General features: G+C 44.3%; 1 protein-coding gene across 1 annotated transcript in view; it reads left to right on the top strand.

The window, feature by feature from the left end:
- Positions 1 to 800: 800 nt before the first annotated feature.
- The window catches only part of WWTR1 (WW domain containing transcription regulator 1), a 131,723-nt gene continuing 111,016 nt past the window's right edge, over positions 801 to 21,507 (top strand). The window contains exons 1-2 of the mRNA XM_072727122.1: positions 801 to 1,063; positions 1,513 to 1,946. Coding sequence (XP_072583223.1) covers positions 1,516 to 1,946 — 431 coding nt within the window. The 5' untranslated portion in view covers positions 801 to 1,063; positions 1,513 to 1,515. The remainder of the gene's footprint in view (positions 1,064 to 1,512; positions 1,947 to 21,507) is intronic.

Below are 21,507 nucleotides of genomic sequence, written 5' to 3'. Positions count from 1 at the left end.
TCTGCTCCCAGCCACCTGCTCGGTTCCAGCCGGGCTCAGGCTCTCCGGAGGGCGTCAGGGACATTCCAATCCTCCCACCACCCGCGCGGATGTCGCGGGGGCCGGGGCCGGGGGAGGGGGGGACGCGGTTGCTGTCCCTTCCCCGGACCGGCTGTGGCCAGGTTTCTTCTCCATTTCTAGTGACCCGAGTCCCGCGCAGAGGAGGTTGATGAATGGTTTCGAGGTTGTTTACAAGGCTCCCGCCGGCGAGGCCGCAGCCGCGGTGACGGGGGCACTTTCTGGGCACCGTCTGCGCCCCAGCAGACAACTGCAAGCCCCACGGCCAAGATGCCTCCTCGCCAGACCAAATATGGTCACGGGCGCCGAGCAGAGCAGCCTCCCCGTGCACAGGCCGCGGGGGCGCCAGGCCGTCGGCTCAGCGGGGCGCTCCGGGCGCCCCAGGCCTCGACCCGGGCACCGGGCCTGCCCCGGCCTGCGCCCTGGCTCGCGCGCCCTGCGCCCTGCGCCCTGCGCCGCCCCCGGCCTCAGTTTCCCTCCGCAAGCCCCGATCGCAGGCGCGCAGGCCCCGGTCCCCGGATCCGCCCTCGGTCGGCGGCGGACGCAGGGACTGCGGGGCCCCCGGAGCAGCGCCCCCTGCGCCCGGCGGCTGCGGCCCGGCCCAGTACCTGCGGGGCCGCGGGGCCTCCGGGAGGCGGGATGGGGGAGGGGAGGGGAGGGGAGGGGGAGGGGAGGGCCGAGCCGGCGCGCGCGGGCTGGGCCGCGGGGCTCATGCATAATTCAGCAGCTCAGCCTCCGGGCCCGCCTCCTCCCCGGGCAAGCGAGTCCGCTCCCAACTTTGTTTATGGGACAGTCCGGGAGCCGCGGCCGCCGCGCTGTCTGCGTCTCCTCCGCCTCCTGCCGCGCAGCGCGAGCGCCGGGGCCGGTGCGGGGCATGTGAGACGCCGGGCCCCGAGTCGGGATCTGCCAGCCGGGCCCCGGCCACTGCCCCGCCAGCGCGGGAGGCGCCCGAGCCACTGAGGCCCGACGGCGAGCGCGCCCCGACTCGGCCCCGCCGCGCGCCCAGGTAGGGCCGCCGCACCCCGCCCCGCCCGGGGGCGCCCGGAGAGGGACCCGGAGAGGGCCCCGGGGGGGTGGGGGGTGGGGGGCTGCCCGGGAAGGCTGCGCCCTGCCCTCCGCGCCCGCCGTGCAGCGACCTCCGGAGCGCAGCCCCCGCCCCCGCCCTTCCTCCCCCTCCCCCTCCTCCCCCTCCTCCCCCTCCTCCTCCGGGCAACTTCCAGGCTTCGAGAAAGTTGCATAATCCCCCAGGCCGGGAGGGACCCCTCCCCCCCCGCCGGCCTCACCCCTGGGTGTCTGGGATCCCGAGGCGGACACCTAGCGTGTCCTCTAGCTCTTTTGTCTGTGTTCTGCCCCCCCCATCCCCACCCGCACCCCCACCCCCACCCGCACCCGCACCCCGGCCCCTCTCCTCCGACTCGTCCTAAAAGCCTCATCGCACCTCCCGTCTCTCCGCAGAAGATGAATCCGGCCTCGGCGCCCCCTGCGCTCCCGCCCCCCGGGCAGCAAGTGATCCACGTCACGCAGGACCTCGACACGGACCTCGAAGCCCTCTTCAACTCGGTCATGAACCCCAAGCCCAGCTCGTGGCGGAAGAAGATCCTGCCCGAGTCCTTCTTCAAGGAGCCCGACTCCGGCTCGCACTCGCGCCAGTCGAGCACCGACTCGTCGGGCGGCCACGCGGGGCCCCGGCTGGGCAGCGGCGCCCAGCACGTCCGCTCGCACTCGTCGCCCGCGTCCCTGCAGCTGGGCCCGGGCGCGGGGGCGGCGGGCAGCCCCGCGCAGCAGCACGCGCACCTCCGCCAGCAGTCCTACGACGTGACCGACGAGCTGCCGCTGCCCCCGGGCTGGGAGATGACCTTCACGGCCACCGGCCAGAGGTACTTCCTCAAGTAAGTCAGCCCGAGGGCGGGGGCGCACGCTGGTTGCTGGGAGGGAGCGCGCATCCTTGCAGGCTTGTCCCCAAGCAGGGAGCCTCCAGGGCCCTGGGAGTCCGAGGCATTGGGGACGTGCAAACAATCACCAATTTGGGGGCGATTCTTATGAAACCCACAGGTGACCTTGCCCTGAATCTGGCATGGTTGGTATAGACTTGGGGGGGGGGGGGGACTGACTCCCTTACCTGCCCCTTCCCCGTCAGATGGACCAGAGCTTGCTCCATGGGGAGGTGACACCGAGATACATTCCAGAAAACCTTTGAAGCCTGGGAAGCAGAGGGACTCTTGGTTGTGTAGGGGGTCTGCACTGTCTCCATTCTTGGGGAAAAGCAAGCTGGAAAAGTGAGCCCCGCCGCCTGCCGCCTGCCGGGTAGGCCTTACTGCTCCCAGCTGAGTGATGTAATGACCACACGGCACAGTGATGTAATTAGCGACTCGGCCCCGGTGAAGTGGTTGCGGGCTGGAAAATCAGTTGTGTTGGAAATTGGGTCAGCAGTTTGGTGATGTCACACTTAGTAACCTAAAACACCTTGGGATCCCGAGGCCGCTGTGTTATTATTCTTCCCTTCCCACACTGTCAGGGCCTTTTGATGGGATGATTTTTACGTCAGATTGGAATGAGACTGTACAGGAAACTATGTTCACAGGCATAAGAAAGATGCTGTTTCCATGGTGGTACCCTAAGATAATTATGTTCCAGAGGAGAAACCAAGCTGGAACTTGAAGTGTGACCAGTGAGGTCAAGGGGGCGGGGGTCAGGCTGTTGATGGCCTAGATGGAAGTTGTGCCAGCTGGACCAGCTTGGTTTAGGGTTGCCTGCACTGGCTGGTGGCTCACTGCCATGGAGGGAAACTCCTCTTCTTAGAACTTGCCTTAAGAGTTGATTTTAAAGCCCGTAATTCTTTGATGAAGAAGAGCTTTAGTTTAAAATTTCTCCGGAGACATTATGTGCTCTTTTAAAAACATAATCAAGCCTTTCTTTGGCACTAATATTTGATACCTTGATCGCTCTCGGTTGGCTCTAATAACAAATCCGCAGTAATGGATGAGGTTTACTGTAGCCAAGTCTTTGACTCATACTGGTGACCAGTTATTCCTTCCCCATCCCACAGCTGTTGACATCTTGTACAAGGAGGAGTTCTTTATTTTGTTTCTGGGATTGGTGTGATTGGAGAGGCACTTGTCCTGAAGCCGACTTGATGGCCATTCCACAACCGGCCTTCTCCCAGGCTTTGAGTGTTAGTGTAGACATGTACTCAGTGCTTTGACTTCTAAATGGCTGGTGCAATTCAAGTATGTGAATAACATGACATCTTCCTAAATGTGATGATACTGGATGACATTAGTTTCTATGGTACATAAAGCTCCAAAATAATCTTAAGTTTGCTTAGGTAAATGGGGTTTTGAATATTAATTGTGACTTTTATAGAGAAGGACTTGGTAATGAATGCAAATACAAAATGGTCTAATTTACAGTAATTTAGGGGGATCTTTGGTGGTCCCAAATGACTTTGGGACCAAACACACGAAAATATATGATATGTGATCAGTATAACTGTGGTTATTAAAAATATGAAATAAGAGCTAGGCTTGCCTAATATCAAAGGAAAGCTAGGAAAAAAAGACCCTCCCCCCCAAAAAAAGCCAAAAAAAAAAATCCCTTTTATGCACAAGTTTTGAAAGATGAAACTAGGACAAAAATGGAAGTTAGTGGGCAGCCCGGGTGGCTCAGTGGTTTAGCGCTGCCTTCAGCCCAGGGCGTGATCCTGGAGACTTGGGATCGAGTCCCATGTCCGGCTTCCTGCATGGAGCCTGCCTCTCCCTCTGCCTGTGTCTCTGCCTCTCTCTCTGTATCTCTCATGAATAAATAAATAAAAAAAAATCTAAAAAAAAAAAAATGGAAGTTAGCTTTGGGTTTAGAGAAAGTTGCTCAGATTCATTGTCCGTTCCCCTAGCTACAACCACTCTGCAGCCCAAGGCAGAGCACCTCTTCAGTCACTTTGGATAGTCAGTGAAGACGACAGCTGAAAAACTGTGTAGGTAGTAGGCTAGCTTGATTTGATGCAGCCCCTGGAAACTTTCTGGCCAAGTGGCTAAGGGAATTTAAGAAATTAAGTCAGCGTTAACTATTGTCTTTCAAGATGAGCAATCTGCCAGGAGTTCCCTGAGTTTTTTGGGGGGCTTTGTTTAAAGTCGGAGTAAGCTGAATGTTGTATGACATAGCCTCGAAAGGCACCCCGATTAAGTAGAAGAAGCTTGAAAAATCGTGACCACGGACCCTGAATTGTCAAAAAATCCATTTTGCTCCATCATCTGCGAAATGGGATTAGCAGTAGCATCCAATTACCGATTCCGTCAGTCAAGGCCTTTATAAATGAGAAGTTAAAGGATTTTAGATTGGACCAGGGTCAGGTTTGTTTTGTTTTGGCTAGAAAACCCAAGAGCAAGGAAGGGTGGCCACGTGACTTTGAGAAAGTCATATGGGTATTTAATGGTAGACCCTGGACTGGACCTCTAATGTGTTGGCGACTACTTAAGAGCACTTTTCCATTTTCTTCACTCCTCCCTCTCTCCTGCATGTCACTTCCCCAGCTGAACAATGAGCTTTATGGGAAACAAAGCCTGGATAATAAGAAGCTTTAGAAAGCTTTTCGTGATTTTCTTAGGTAAGGTTGTTCCTAGGTATATGATGTAATGACTTTCTGTTACCTTTTAAAGGAAGCCTTTCCTGAGTGGTCTCACCTTTCCTGTCGTGTGATTCTTTCGGTAGCGTATACAAGTGGAGAGGGTTGATGTTAAAACACATGGCCCCTGAAAATTACTGCGCTGTTCCTGCTGCCCTCTAAGGCTCATAAATCAGGCTGGGGGCGTGTAGGTGTTGGGCTCTTAGCCACCTGGCACGTTGACTTTGACTGCTGATCACATTAAAAATTAAAAAAAAAAAAAAGTCCTGGTTATATATGGGATACATGTTTATTACACATAAACCAGAAAACAGAGAATTATAAAGAAGAACATGGCTTGGCTTTAGTAGGACTTTACATTCTTACAGGAAAATTTTATTTGACTACCATTCTATGAGAAAAAATATTTTATCTCCACTCTTAAATATAATTTCAATGATAATATTTGCCCGCCACTCCCAATTTTTGGTAATAATTTTAGTGTTTTGCCTTTTCTGAAAAGTGTCATAGAAAATTATTTTTGTCAAAGTGATCTATGCACTTAGTAACAAACCCAATAGTACAGAAGGACTTTTGTTGAAAAACAATGGTTTCCTTCACCTCCTCAAGGCTCACAGAGGGAGCCTTTTAGGTTTTTTTTTTTTTTTTTAACTGTTTCTGTATTTAATTCTTAAATTGATACTTCCTTAACCCTAAAATGCTTTTCCCATAATTTTTTGATTTACCACCTTTTAACTTCTGATTGAAAATGAGAATGTAGCTCCTTAAACTGTTTATTCCTCCCCCATTTTTGATATTTATGTTATTTTTAGCTTGCCTGTTAGATCACCTTTGTTATTCTTTGTCAACTTTTGATGGTATTTCTTGACTCCCCCTCTTGTAAGTCAAGGAGGTTTGGGTTTCTACGATTTTCTCTTTTTGATGCTACCTTAACGGTCCAAAGCCCAGAACCCATAACCAATAAAGATTTTGTGCTTTGCTCTTAAATTGACCTTTTTATTCATAAATTATTATTAAAGTTGAAAATCCAGAGACAATATTTGCATTATTACATTTCTGTATATATAATTCATAGCTTCTTATATTAAGATTAAATTTTAGACTTGCTTGTTACATTGAGTCTGGTGTCAGGATTCCTGGGGAATCAGAGGAGGATATATCTGGCATAGAAGCCAAATGGATTCTTTCTTTCCGCCAACCCCCCCCTTTTTTTTTTTTTTTTTTGTTAAGGATTTAATTTTTTTAATTTTAGAGATAGAGAGTATGAGAGTGCAGGTGGGGGCGGGGTGGTAGGAGCAGAAGGAAAGGGAGAGAGAATCTCATGCCTACTAAGCGCTGACCTGAGAGCTGGATGCAGCTCCATCCCACAACCCTGAGATCATGACCTGAGCCCACTGAGCCACCCAGGCGCCCCTCAAACTCTTAAAAAAAAGTTGTTTAACTTTGTGTCAACTTTTTTTCATAATAGACCTTCACTTTCTTAAACATTTTTTCTAGTGTTTCTAATTGCCTTTTTGTTTATATATTATTTGCCTCCAAAATGCTTTAGACTCTAAATTCCATCAGTGCTATAAGTCTTGTTTCCCTAAGCCTTTTTGCCCGAATTCCTTTATCTTTTTGTGCCATTCTGGATTCTGATTGTTTTCTAGGCCTCCAGCGAAGCTATCATCCTGGTACTTCTTTTTACTTCTCTCCATGGCCAGAAGTAGCATTTCCTTTTCTTGTATCTTCCTCTGTTTTGGTTTATGCCCTCATTTTGCTGGAGTACATGCTTAAGTAACTTACTGTTTGTGGGAAGTAAAATGTTCAAATCCTTTTTAATTTGAAAATATTTATTTTAGGGACACCCAGGTGGCTCAGTGCTTGAGCATCTGCCTTTGGCTCAGCTCGTGATCCCAGGTCCTGGGATCAAATCCCATATCAGGATCCCCACAGGGAGCCTGCTTGCTTCTTCCTCTGCCTATGTCTCTGCCTCTCTCTATGTATATCTCTCATAAATAAGTAAATAAAATCTTAAAAAAAGGAAAATATTTTAAAAGTTGTTTTAAATTTATTTTCTAAAAAAGAACTCTTTTTTTCCTTTTCTTTTCTTTCTTTCTTTTCTTCTATTTACCTTTGACTGGCATTGTAATGTAGTTGTTTTCATGAGGGCCTTTTGTCCTTAAAAAAATATTGCCAGCTGCCTCAGTTTCCTTGTCTGTAAAATATCTATCAGTAAGAGTAATACTTATTTTATGGTATTTTGAAAGATGAGATAACATATTTAAAGTGTCTGGCACAGAGCAGACTTTCAGTACAAGTTCATTCTTGCCTCCTGTTGCCTCTTTTTCCACACGCATGTGTTCTTTACCTGGCCAGACTCAGATGCAGAAACCTTGGCAATAGGATAAAACCTGGTTGAGACTCTTGATTATATTTATGACTCTGAATGACAACCGGATCTGGAATTGAAAGTCAGCTTTGTAAGTTTAAAATAAAGACTGAGTCAATTTTCCTGTTAAAAAAAACCTAAATAGAAATGCCCACCGTGGGTACCTTGTGACTTCACACAGGATACTGTATCCCTTTTGAAGAGGGTCTGCTTTTCATTTTTTTGGAATCTGGCTCATAGCTGCTAGTTGGGCCAGTTTTGTGGGTGTGAGGTGGGGAGTGGGGGAGAGGGGAACGGATCAAGAAGTGGAGAGAGAAGAGGAGGGGAGGTAAGTGACATCTGTTGATGACCTGCTCTGTACCAGACAAGGCAGGCTGCTGAGTCAGTGCTTTCCAGAGAGACAACACCAGAATCACCTGTGGAGCACACTCCCAACACGTGTGTGTGGAAACATGTTTTTTTCCATAACCCTAGGCGCTTTCACATATATTCATTTTTTTTAACCCCTATAGTGACGCTGTGAATAGGTACATATTATCTCATTATCTCATTTTGTTCTTGAGGAAACTGAGGCTCAGTGAAGTTGAGTAAGTGGCCCAGGGTCACATATCAGGTGAGTGGCAGGGATGGGATTAGAATTACGTGATTCTAAATCCTGTACTCCTTCCCCTGCACCATGATGCCTCATGCCGATTACATGCCCCTAATTAGGCCCTGTAATTAGGTATCCTTGGTGACCAGATAACTCTGGAGTGGTGGATGGAGCATTGGAGTTTGCTTCTGACCTCAGTCTGGGTGGTCAAATTTGGAGCTCTTGGTGCTGGGGAGAGAGAGGTGATGAGAACAACAAATAAACCGGAAACGAAGAGTATATCTGCAGTGCCTCTTGATATTTTATCCTTAATTCTTCCATTAATGAATGCATGTCATTTTATAGGGAGCACAGATGTAACAGGGAAGGCAGATGACCTGATGTCAGGATCCGGTACATTGCGAAGGGCTTGTTAAGAGGGTTAATTAAATAATGTTAGTAAAGTAGTGTCAAGGGAAAAAAGAACCAGGTTGCTTCTCATTGCCTTTGTAATTGCACAGATTGATGAGAAATAAATTGCTGTAGAGGCTTGAGGCAGTATTGAGTCTTGGTTTTTGTTTGTTGACCATTAAGACTGGTAGGAATTACAGCCTGTATATCATTCTCTCCTTTCCCTTCCTCCTTCAATTATGTATCGAACTATAAGAGAAGGTGATGGAAGTAAAAGAATCAACCAGTCCAGGGGACAGTTTTCTTTCTGAAAGGTGGGTTGAAAGACTGAGGACTGGGTCGCCTGGGTGGCTCAGTGGTTGAGCGTCTGCCTCTGGCTCAGCTCATAATCCCGGGGTCCTGGGATCGAGTCCTGCATTGGGCTCCCCGCAGGGAGTCTGCTTCTCCCTTTGCCTGTGTCTCTGCCTCTCTCTGTGTGTCTCTCATGAATAAATAAATCTTAAAAAAAAAAAAAAAAAGACTGAGGACTGAAGTAGTTCGCTTATTAATGAAGGGTAGATTCTGAGAGGTTGGCCCTTTCACTGGTCTGAGGGTGACTGTGCATGTTTTTGTGCATTGAAATATCAGAAGAGCGGTGTTTTCCAAAGTGTATTCTTTGTTCAGATGCTTTGTGAACATGGGGTTTTTGGACCAATAAATCTGGGATATGTTGCATGCTGTGTCCCTCTCTTGGAATTTCATAACATACATTTAGGACTCTAAAGTTACTTATCAGAAAAACTAGTTTATTTTTGTTTAAGCTAGTATTTCACAAACTCGTGTGATTTGAACATTTTTATTCCAGCGATCATCTGTTGCCTTCTACTTAGGAATGTTTTACAGACTGTACTTTGGGAAGTCTTTTCTGTGCCTTTCATTATTATTTTTATAGTTGAGATTTTTCTATCTGAATCAAGTTAGAGTTTTTTCCAGTGTGCTTTGTGGATACGTAGTATGTTTTCACTTATATTTCTTGACTTAATAATTGTTTCTAAAAGATTTTATTTATTTGTTCATGAGAGACACAGTGAGGGAGACAGAGACAGGCAGACGGGGAAGCAGGCTCTCCGTATGGAGCCCAGTGCAGGACTTGATTCCAGACCCCAGGATCACGCCCTGAGCCAAAGGCAGGTACTCAACCCCTGAGCCACCTGGGTGCCTCTGATTTAATAATTATTAATGCTTAGAAATAAGAAGTCCTAAATATCAGAAAGTCAGCAAATACAGACCCTTGTGATAATATCATAATCCTGATTTTACTTTTAAAGGTGTGTGTGTGTGTATACGATTATACCTGCTAGAAGGATAGATACCAAAATCTTTTCAATGGCCATTTTTTGAATTACGGCTGATTTTTCTTGTTTATACTTTCTGCCTTTCTCTGTGTTCCAGATCTCCTACAATAAACATATATTTCTCTTTAAATTGGAAGGTGGAGGAGTTATAAAAATTGTAGGAGAAAGAAAAATGTAAAGATGAAGTCGTTAGGAGCGCTGACTGGTTCAGTCGATGGAGCTTGCGACTCTTGATCTCAGGGCTGTGAACTGGAGCCCCACACTGGGCGTAGAGATGTTTTAAAAATAAAGTCTTAAAAAAAAAAAAGATGATGTCATAGATTTGGGGAGGTGTGGGGAGGTGTGGGGAGATCTTTGAGCCATAGCTCGGTAACTGAAGCCTGGAGCTTCTGTTAAAGCCTGGAGCTTCTGTTACTTAAATGGGTGCTCTTTGGGAACTGCTTTGTTTTTCTTTTTTGGGGTTATTTTCTTTCCAAATGAACCGACACAGTAATTGCTAAACGCTTAACCCAGAATTCTCCATTGAAGTCACTCCAGGATAAGAAGTAGGATTATCGCAGACCCTTAGGTCACACGAATTTCCTTCAGCTTATTCTTTATTTGCGCGCACTCCTTCCTGGACTTCTCATGTTCCATCCAGGCGCAGCAGATGATAACTAAGAACGGAAGAAATGATGCTCACTTGCTTGGCACTGGCTAGATGAAGTGAGATCAGGAAATGTAGGTAAAGTGCGTAGGGCTGTGGCTGGCACAGTAAGTCCTGCTGACAGTTTATTTATTATTGTTACTGTTCCCAGTCGGGTGGGTGGGATGTGTGTGCCATCTCCCAGGACCCTTCCTCCATGCCCCCTAAAGGATCTTTAGCCACTTGAACATCGAGGGTGAAAAATCCCTGAACTTCCCTTGTGTGCTAGCATGCTGTGCGGGGGAGAAATGTGTGGCGGGTTTCCCCAACCTCAGGCAGCTGACGGCCTAGCTGGGGAGGCAGGGAGAGCACAGACGACATCAGGCTAAATAGCTGCCTCTGGACCCCCTGTGCCCCCACAGCCTGGAGCTGCTGCTCGCCGTGTGCTGGAAGCTCCTGGGAGGTGTGTCATAATAAGGCACTTGTTTCTATTATGGTTACAGGTCTGAAACTTGCAGCCGGGCTGAACGTCTCTTAGTTCTCCCATTGGCTGTCCTTGCTCTGGCCTCAGGAACTTGGCACAACCTGTTACCTGTGCCTGGAACATTACTTTCCTGCTTCTTGCCTGGTTAACTCCTGTGCTACCTTCAGGCATCCGCCTCAATGCCACCCCTGCAGGAGGTTTTCCCTGACTCACAGCCCCCACGCTAATTTAGATGCTCCTGCACTTTGGATAGCCCGGTGGCTCCCCAGCCGTGGCTCTACTGCCACATTCTGCTACTGCTCTTTGTCACTATACTACAAGCTCCACAAGGGCAAGATTGATATTTGTCTGGCTTGTCACTGTATGACTTGAGCACGCTGCCTGGCAAATGGGTGGGTGCTTGATAAGGAGGGAATCCTGTAATACTTTCTTGTGGCCGTTTGCATTGCGAGCTCGTCCCCTAGAATTCCAATTAGGAATCTGTCATACTCAGGAATGTGATTCCATGTGTCTGTGCCCCTTGGACCGAAAGTTTAGAATCGTAGTTCCACATACTGTGATGCAGGGGAGAAGAAGATGGAGATAGAGAGTGGGTGATCCAGAGAAGTCTCTGTAAAGGTGCCTGGACATAAATGGAGCCTTGAAAAATAGGAAGAGTGTGGGTAGGTGAGCAAAGAGGCCTTCTAGGAAAGAGGGAGTAAGGAAGAGAAGTTCGGGGGCAGAAACCGTAGCAGGGTGTGTTTTTGATACCAAGAAAAGTCTGGCCTGACTTGGGTTAAAAGGTAAGTGATGGTTGGTGGGTGACTGTGACCCATTGGGGCTTTGAAACATCAGCTAGGAGTGGTACACCTGACCTTTTGTGAGTAAATGTCAATTTTCTCATTCCTTGATTTTGAGGTACACAAGTCCTCGCTTTATCTGAATGTAGCATAAGACCCCACCATTGTCTCCTATGTCGAGATCTTCCTAGTTGTTTAAGGAACTAAGGATTTTATACGGATTTAAAGGAATCTGAAGCGATAGTGGCTTTCATAATAGTTCATTCATTTATCTGTCCATCCATAGATTGAGTCATCTTGTCATATATTCAGTTTAGCACATGCCATTCCACAGTAGTGGGTGGTCTTTGCTTTCCAAGTCAGTAGGCTCTGAGGCTACCCTTGACTCTTGCCCACCATCCCTGAATCTGCCATTTCTGCTTATAAATGAATAGTTTGAGCATCTGGCTGTTCCCAGAATACTCTGTTGTGGTTTTGGATGGTTCCTCAGCTTCTCCGAGGCTAAACAACTGGGCAAAGGCAAAATTGAGCTTCCAGAAGCGCCGTTATCCCACCGAAGCCCACCTAGGCCCTGTCCCCCAAAGAAGCCTGGCCTGAGCAGCTAGGGGCCTCCCTCTCAAGCACGCCCTTTCTAAGCTCTTAGTGAAGACTACTGAGAGCCTTTTCACATGGAAGTCGACCCTGAATCATGTGTTAATGTTTTCAGATAGCCTCTTGAATAACAACAGCCAAAAAGCTTTTGAATAGGTGATAAATACACATAAATGATAAACATTTTAAGTAATACCAAAGCATATATTGTGAGAAATTTCACCCTACCCTAATCCTCTGGTCCCCTCCCTAGAGCACCAGATTCTTTTGTCTTTCCGAAGAAAGTCTATGTGAGTATAAGCGTAGGTAAGTATTTACCCACTTAGACTATTTTCAGTATAGTGCAAATGATAGAACATTATACACACTCATCTGCGTCTTTTTTCACTTAGTATATCCTGATGTTTCTTTTTCCGTGTGTGTGTGTATGTGTGTGTGTGTGTGTGTGTGTATGTACATGTTTTATTGCTTAAAGGACTGCACAGTATTCTATTGTATGGATGTAGTATACATTTTTTTAAACTAGTCCCTTACTGATGGGACATTTAGATTTTTTTCTTATTTTCTCTTTAATTATAAAAATATTATATGTCCAAACACTACTGGAGGAATGAAAATGGAGGAAATAAGTTCTTCTGGATCGCTGGTTTTAGAGAACCATTGTTAACACTTTATTCAGAGATACCCCCCCTTTTCTTTTTTCTTTTTCCCCTCTTTTCTTTTTTTTAAGATTTTATTTATTTATTTGAGACAGAGAGAGAGAGAGCGCCTAAGCAGGGGAAGGGGGGAGAGACAGAGGGAGAAGCAGGGTCCTGGCTGAGCAGGGAGCCCGATGCGGGGCTTGATACCAGAACTCTGGGATCGTGACCTGAGCTGAAGGCAGATGCTTAACCGACTGAGCCATCTGGGTGCCCCCCGAGATATTCTTTACACAAAGAGCTGCAGGATGGCCCCTGTCTGTTATATATCTAGCTTGTCGTTATCTAATTTATCTGATCTACTATCCTGTTAATCATTATACCCACCCTTCTTATACAAGGGTGATACATGGTCTGGCAAGTGCACACTGGCCAGTGCGATGGATGCCCTACCGATCAGAATGAATGGCACACCAGTGAAGTGGCTGATCAAGTGTCTCAGTACTATTCAAAGTATGATCTCTGAACTGACACTAGTGTGCAGATGTATGTAACTTGCCCATGACAGACTAGATACGGAGGTCAAGAGTGATTAGAAACTCGTAGAACAAAATCATATTGCTGTGACATGTAAGCATGTGATCAGTGGGATTATCTAATGGAACATGGTAGTTTGGGTGTGCCAAATTTGTGTGATGAGTCACATGTGGCTCAAGTTATGTGCAAGACATCCACCATAGGACTACATACTAGTCTTGACAGATTGAAAATAGCAAAACATCGATCCTTTTCCACAGGTAGTTTGAGAGGTGTTGATATGTTTCTCTTAACTTTTTTCAATTCTTTTTCTTTTCTTTCCTCTTCTTTTCATCCATGCATATTTTAACCTACATATTTTATTTTTCCATCCATCCTTACAACTGCCTTTTATGTATCAACCAACCAGTCAATTCATTATACTTCTCATTAACTTAACAAAAATATTGAGTCTTAGTATGAAAACAAAGTCTGTGGCACAAAGGATGGTTATCATCTATTTTCTAGTACATAATATATTTTATGTCTTTGTGACCCCTGTGCTCATTGTTTTAAAAACATGCTTTGGCACACTTCAATTCCGAACGCTGTAGATGGACCCAAATCCTGTTTTTTCTTTTTCTTTTCTTTCTTTCTTTCTTTTTTTTTTTTTTGAAGATCTTATTTATTTATTCATTCATGAGAGACACAGAGAGAGGCAGAGAGACACAGCCAGAGGGAGAAGCAGGCCCTCTGCAAGGAGCCCGATGCGGGAGTCGATCCCGGGACCCTGGGATCACGTCCTGAGCCGAAGGCAGAGACATTCAATCCCTGAGCCAGCTAGGCGTCCCAATCATGTTCTTTCTTGTGGCTAATCTATCTGCAAGCACTATCAGCCTTAGACTCAGTGCAAAACATGGTCACTGGAGAAAAATACACATTCTGGATTATTTAGTAAGAATATATCCTCTTTTGTGGTGGCTTTTTTTTACAAATACTGTGATGTTGAATATTTGTCTTTCTCCCAATTTGTCCATGAAAAACAGTTTGTGGCTTCGAGTTCAGAGGTTGAAAGGCAATTGATAACCCATCAAAAAGTAGAAAATGCAAGCACATGATAAATGTAATTAAAATGAACAGACTTGGGGCGCCTGGGCAGATCAGTTGGTTAAGCATCTGCCTTTGGCTCAGGTCATGATCCCAGAGTCCTGGGATCGAGCCCCAAGTCTGGCTCCCTGCTCAGCAGTGAATCTGTTTCTCCTTCTCCCTCTGCACCTTCTCACTGCTCATGCACATGCGCTCTCTCTCTCAAAAATAAATAAAATCTTAAGAAAAATAAAATGAACAGACTTAACTGTTACTGACCTGATTTTACATTTAGGTTTATTTTTAAAAGTTGGCTTAAAAAAAAAAAGATGTTATTCATTTATTTGAGAGAGAGCAGGAACAAGGGGAGGGACAAGTAGACTCCCCCCATGACCTTGGGCTCCATCCCTGAAATCACGATGTGAGCTGAAACCAAGAGTTGGATGCTCAACCGACTGAGCCACCCAGGCGCCCCTAGAAGCTGACTTTTTTTTTTTTTTTTATTAAGCAGAACTGAAGGGTATAAAGTAAAAAGTAAAAGTACTCCACCCACTAGTCACCACTATTCACAATTGCTTGTACATCTTCCAGAGATTTTATTATGCATTACATGACTTCATTTATAATGGCATGGGTTGGTTGTTTTGGTGTTGTGGAAAGCACAGCGTAGGTGGTCTTTGTCCCTTGTTCACCCTCGTATAACCGTAGGACTGAGAATAGATGTGGATTAAATTATGAAGAACTAGCTGTGATGCCTGATGGAGAGGTCTCAGGGTGAAAAGCTTGGTCACTTTGGTTCAGAACTGGGATTTAGCTTTGTGGTTCAGGAAGTTGATGTGCTTGGTGCTCCAAAACCGGTCAGGTTTTCAGAGAATTTCTGCTACGAGCCCTACTGGGATGAGATGAGGACAGACATTCTAGCTGCAGTTTCAGAATTCAGGAATCTCCCATTCTGGAATGAAGGTACTCATAAGAGTGCTTTAATCGCTAGGAAATTGCTTTGGTGGTTCTAGTAAAGGGAAGAAGTGAAATCATTTGAACGATATAGTAAAGTCATTTAAGGGATATTGAGGTAATTTGACAGGCTTTGGCAATGGATTAAATAAGAGGAGTGAGGAAAAGAGGTGAGAAGGAAGATGTGCAGGTGGCTGGCTGTCCATGGCATGAATGGAGGTGCCTCAAATTGTAACCAGCAGGAAGTAAGTTTTTAGAGATTTTGTTTATTTGACACAGAGAGAGAGAGAGAGAGAGTGCACACAAGCAGGGGGAGTTGCAGTCAGAGGGAGAGGGAGAAGCAGGTTCCCCACGGAGCAGAGAACTTGATGTGGGGCTCCATCCCAGGGCCCTGGGATCCTGACCCGAGTTGAAGGCTGAGGAGTTGAAGGCTTAGTTGAGAGGAGTTGAGAGGCTTAGTCAGGCTTAGTCAACTGAGCCATTCAGGGCGCCCTAGCAGGAAGTAAGTTTAGAAGAGGTTGAGAAAATTTTCGCCATGTCGAGTTTGGGGTGAGTTTAATATATCCAGTATATCCAATATCCATAAATATATGTATTATTTTCTGAATTTTGTCTCGAGTTTTATTATATGTAATATATTTATAATTATTATATATAATTATTCTAATCCAGGGTGGATGAGATCCCACAGAGAGAGGTTACAGATCGAGTGAGGAGGAATGTCGGGACTCTGTAAAGGATAGACAGCCAAGAGAGGTTGGAGGAAATGCAGGAAATAGTACAAGAAATCCAGGGAAGAAATTGCAAGAAGGAGGAATGGTTTAATTGTGTGTCCTGTTTCTTAGGGCTCCAGGAAAATGAGAAGTGAAAAATTTTCAGTGAATGGTTTTTCCACTGAGGCCACTTTCTTTCCCCAGGGTAGGGCAAGAGCTGGAGCCTGGGGTACTAATTCTACGGTCTAGTTTGTGAAGAGGGAAAAATGAAGAAAATAAGCCTCTCAATTAGATAAAGGGCATCTCCCAAATTCTCGTATAGTCTACAATGTCCCTCTTAAGGAGCATGGTTCTCTCACTGTACAGATCCAATGCCATATGGAAAGACCACACATTTGCTTATTCAAACATCCTGTGAAAACAAGCTTTGAAATCAGTGTTTTATAACTAACTGAGATAAGTTAAAAGACTTGGGAAAAATATTACTCTAATTGGCATGATAATCACTTGCCATAATGAAAATTACAGTCTTGGATCCTGACTGTGGTAAAACCTTTGTCACAGTTTGTAGCACACACGACTGTTACTGCTGCGATGTGTCATACTTAATGGCAGCCATAAAAATAGCAGATTATGTTTGATGAGTATCAGTTAAAAATTTATGGTTCAGAATATTATATAACTGTAGTTTCAGATAAACGTTTATCTTTCCTATCTTTGTTTCTCCATTTGCCAGAACTGATTCTGATACGTGGCAAAGGAGATTCCAAAATTAATGCAGATAAACGCCCGAGGCCAGTTTAGCCTTTCACAATATCAGGTAAAGAGAACATGTTTGACGGTATCAAACTGGTTTGAGTTGGAGTTTGGGTTTCGATATATTTTGTAGTCAAAAGGCCGTTTTGCTCCTTTCTGCTAATTTGGGAGCACCTGGTAGCCTTGTTACTAGTTTGGGGTTTGTATAAACATGTAAAGTTAGTAGCTGGGATCAAGAATCATAAAAGAAGCAGTAAACTTCGGAGCTGTTTACAGAAGTACTTAGGTTTTCTAAAGACACATTCTCTACTGCAACTGTTTCCACTTTTATGGGTCTTTGTTTTATATACTGCCTGAAACATTAGTCTATACATATAGAACTTTTGGCAAATATGAATTCTTAAGTAATTATACCATCCAACATGTATTTGTCTTTCTGTGCATTTTGACATAAAATCAGGCATAAGTATGTATTGTAGAAAAACTCGAAGGAAGAAAAAGCAGGAGGAGAGAAAGGATGAGCTACTTAAAGCTCTACCCAAGGGTGTCTTACAAATATAGTTGCTTTTTTACTTGGACTTTTCAAAAAGTTTAGTTATCTGTGGTCTGAAAAAAATTAAATTTGGTTCTATTGATGTTGCATTTCTGTAAGTGTTAAGATAGCGAGGGCTATGCTTTGGGCTTCGGAAAGTGGAGTTCTCAGCAAAGGTCCAAGGGCTGTAACCCATACGGTAGACAGTGGATCCATTGTTCTCTGTATTTGTCTGTTGCTTACATTTTAATAACTATTGAGCAGTCAGTGATTATTAACAGATATTTAACAGTAGGAGCAGATTAGATTGTAGGGTCAATAATTATGGACAATTTGGAGTGTCAACATTAAAGGAATGATTGTAAAGGCTAGATCCAGAGTTGTTGAAACTTTTGCCTGAAACTTTGTCAGGTGAGCAGCGCAGGGGACGAACCAGCACGGCTTTTTTTAAATTATTAGCCATGGTCAAGCTAGTCAGGTTTTACCGCAGTGCTTTTCATTTGACCTAATAGTTGGCCAGCCCTAGTTAATTAGTTGAAAATCATTACAGGATGCAGATTTCCCAGTTGCACATGCTTTGGAATGTCCAGCTCACCCTGTGTGTGGATAAGAGGGCCCATGATCTGGCTGATTCAAGTCCTTGTCCATACTCCCCCTAAAGCAAAGCATTGGTAGTAACAAGTTTTGAGAGTTCTGTGAAGGTCCTTCTGAGCCCTGGTAAACATCCCGGTTGACTGGTGTATATCTGTTTGGAGTCTGGTTTCCAGAGCTGTTGAAAAAGAGTATTATGAACTTCCAAGTGAGCATGGAGGTGTAAACTGATGCCATGGGGTTGCTTCAGCTGAAGTGAAAGATCGTACTTACTGACATTTATTACAAATGGGTTTTTAAAACAATGTCTGTTTTGTACAGTGAGAGTAAAGTCTGCCAAGTGTAGAACAAAAAAGTTACATTGTGGAACAAGATAAAAGGATGTTGCATAATAAATAATATCTCATACCATTAAAATATAAGGTTTCCTTCCCAAAATGTAAGTAGGAGCTTCTAAATGAATGTTTTAAAAACCTGATTTTTCTTTGATTTGTCTAGTGACTTGATACATAAAGAGATTATGGGTCTGAATATGTCCAGATGTAGACTACTCTAATGAATAATATACATGCTTAGCGTGCAAAAGATAAATCAACCTCAAATGGCATTGTGTTTTAGTGATACCATCGAAATTGGGTTTTTAAGAATTATTTATTTATTTAAAAAGTATTTTTATTTATTTATTCATGACAGACACAGAGAGAGAGGCAGAGACATAGGCAGAGGGAGAAACAGGCTCCCCGCAGGGAGCCCAATGTGGGACTCGATCCCAGGACCTCAGGATCATGTCCTGAGCCAAAGGCGGACGCTCAACCACTGAGCCACCCAGGCGTCCCCGAAATTGTTTTTTTTTTTTTTTTTTAATACTTCATTGGAAGTAAGCAAAATGTTTCCATCTATCAGTTTCTAAGACTAGAATCTGATCCAGAGTATATTGGCTCTAACCTTTATTCATTGACAAAATCATTGGTCTATGAAAATCAACAAGGAAACATAGGCCAAGGAGTAAGCTATAGAAACATTGAGTAAATCCCTTCAGATGTGAGTGTGTGGATCTGATCAGTAGTTCAGATTATTTTGCTCGTGCTCTGAATGGATTTTGAACTTGAGAAGAGATTGCATGGAATTACAAATAGTTTTTTTTTTTTTTTTTTTTTTTAAGAAACATCTGATCCTGGTAGAAAGGTACTTATCTGAATACAAGGAGGAGGACCAAAAGTGTTGCTAAAAGGGATTTTGTAAGAAAAATAGGCACAGTTCTTGCACAAAGTGGACTACATGAGTGAGGGAAATCTAAGGAGTCCAATCAGTGCCCCTGTACAAGGGCAGAATTTCACAGGTGAACTTTTGGGGAGGTGGGTTGTTTAGAGGAGAGAAGGATGGTGGGATAGGTTGAACAAGTGTCCAGAAAGATAAGGGTTTGTAAGACACCTTGAGATATTGTAGATGGCCTTTCTTACAGACACAACCAGAAATAGTGCCTGAGTAGTTTATAGGAAGATAGAAGAGGTAATTTTAGTCCACTCAGAGTAACAGAGAAGAATGATTTACTCATTTTAGAAGATGTTTTGAAGAGGGGCCTTTGGAGGCCACCAGTAGAAACTTTCTTGGATGGGTTGACCTGAAAGCAGAGAGAATGTAAGCAGGTGTCTTTAAGTGGCATGTGTGGTGACTCTTCATGGCAGCCCAGAGATAAACTATCTGACTTCATTTAGACTCACTGGATGTGCAGAGATACCAGATCTCTGTTTGGGCTAGTACTCCAGTGTTTCTGTTCCCAAGCCTGATGGTGGAGTGGCTGGCTTTGATTTGCTTCCTGCCCAAAGCCTGCTTTGGGTGAATTTAAAAACCTGTTTGTTTCGCCCATCATCCGGCTGGGCCTTACCCATAATTCCTGCACTTTGATTATGGGGGTTATTATAGGACAAGAGCTTCTTTGTAAAAGAGCATGTTTAATACTCTGGGGTCTAGCGTGACTAGCGGATATAAATTGTATGGAAGCAATTAAACTCGAAGGAAATGTCATGTGGGCTGAATTTAAACGTACAGGCTTGTGGCAATGATTTTTTTTTTTTTAACTTACACAGAAAAGGGTGGAGGGAGAAAAATAAAGGAAGAGAAAAGAGAAATGAGCCAAGAGAGTGAGGGAAACACACACAGAGACAAGAGAAATGACTCGTTTTTAACATTTGGTTAAAAATCCAAAGTCTGGAGCCAGTATTATACTAATGCCATTGCCCTTCATATGAACTCTTTAAAGATACAAACATCAAGGAATTATATTGCACTGTACTCGGGACTTATATCCCTTTCCAGGTGTCACCTTCATCTTAAGGCATACATGTATGTACCCGTGCAGTGATTTTTTTTTTTGGAATATGTTATTTTTATTTTTATTTTTTTTTAAGTTTTATTTATTTATTTATGATAGAGAGAAAAGAGAGAGAGGCAGAGACACAGGAGGAGGGAGAAGCAGGCTCCATGCCGGGAGCCTGACACGGGACTCGATCCCGGGACTCCAGGATGGCGCCCTGGCCAAAGGCAGGCGCTAAACCGCTGAGCCACCCAGGGATCCCCTGGAATATGTTAATAAACAGGCCTGAAGGCAGCCCATTATGATCATGAAGGTGCTTCTGTCTCCAGTTTTCTATTTTATGCTCATGGCCTCTGCATAGTTCATACAGAGTGGCTTGTCTTTGGACTTGCTGCTGAAGAGTAGCGTGTCATTTCTCTCACCGGCCTAGAATGTCTTCCTCTCTCGCTTGGGTTATTAATACTCGGGTAACCCCATCTCGTCTCTAACACCTTACTGGGCCAGCCAGCTAGGAAGGATCACCTCCTACTTCAGGGCCCCAGAGTAATTTGATCTGTACAGGTAATTTGGCATTTGATCTTTTCTCTTGTCCATTAAAATGTTGGGTAAAGCTTGTCATTGAGTGAATGGATTTATTTTATTTCCCTAAAAAGTCAGCTCTTAGAATATGAGCTGGTATTGTCCTTCATGCCTAGCACTTATTGATACCAGGAAATATTTGTTGAGATCATTACTGATGTTGAACATGCTGTTAAAACTGTCAAAACGTTGCTGGGTGGTCAGAGGCAGAAATGGATGCTTTTAAATTAGACACAATAGTACAAGTTTGATTTGAACTTGAGTGTTGGAAATAATAGACAACTTTTGATGTTTTGCCCCAACAGAAAGTGCTTATGCTTTATTTTCATTCTTTAATTTGTAAACTCTTAAGAACAAGAAAAACCTTACCTTGCCTGTAACTCTCCAGTACTGGGCCAATGCCTGGCACACACATTATGAGTTCAGATAATATTTGCTGAAAGAAATAGAAATGATGTTTTAATTTCTCCATTATTTAAGTGACCTGGTACCTCTTTCCTATGCAATAAGTCAGTTAATATTTATTGGGAACATACTGTGTGCCAGGTGCTGGTACTGTGCCCACCGTAGTGGGTACACACTTTGTATATTACACTTTGGAATATATTTTGTTCTCTGCACTTAATTATCAGTCTTAGTATAAATTCTAAGAAATCACATCCTCAAACTGGACAATGATGATCCGAGAGAGCAAAAGTTGCTGAAAATATTCAGTATATTTTTCTATCCCTAGATTATTTCCAATTCCACTCAATACTGGAAGTATTCCCCTCCTCCCCTTAAATAATCATAAGATTTTAACCTTTCCAAAAGAGCTGGAGAGGTAGTAGACTGTTTAGGTTTCAAAGGACTTTTCAGGATGCAAAGTAAATAGGGGAATTTGAGATACCAACAAAACTGTAATTAAGCAGATTAACTGTGTCAATAGTGAACACAAAGATGTCAGAGGAGCTAGTTGGTTGCAATTATTTAAACACAGCCTCAAGT

The sequence above is a fragment of the Vulpes vulpes genome, chromosome 11 (assembly GCF_048418805.1).
Source record: "Vulpes vulpes isolate BD-2025 chromosome 11, VulVul3, whole genome shotgun sequence".
NCBI classification, from domain to species: domain Eukaryota; kingdom Metazoa; phylum Chordata; class Mammalia; order Carnivora; family Canidae; genus Vulpes; species Vulpes vulpes.
This window is presented reverse-complemented; position numbering and strand designations above follow the sequence as displayed.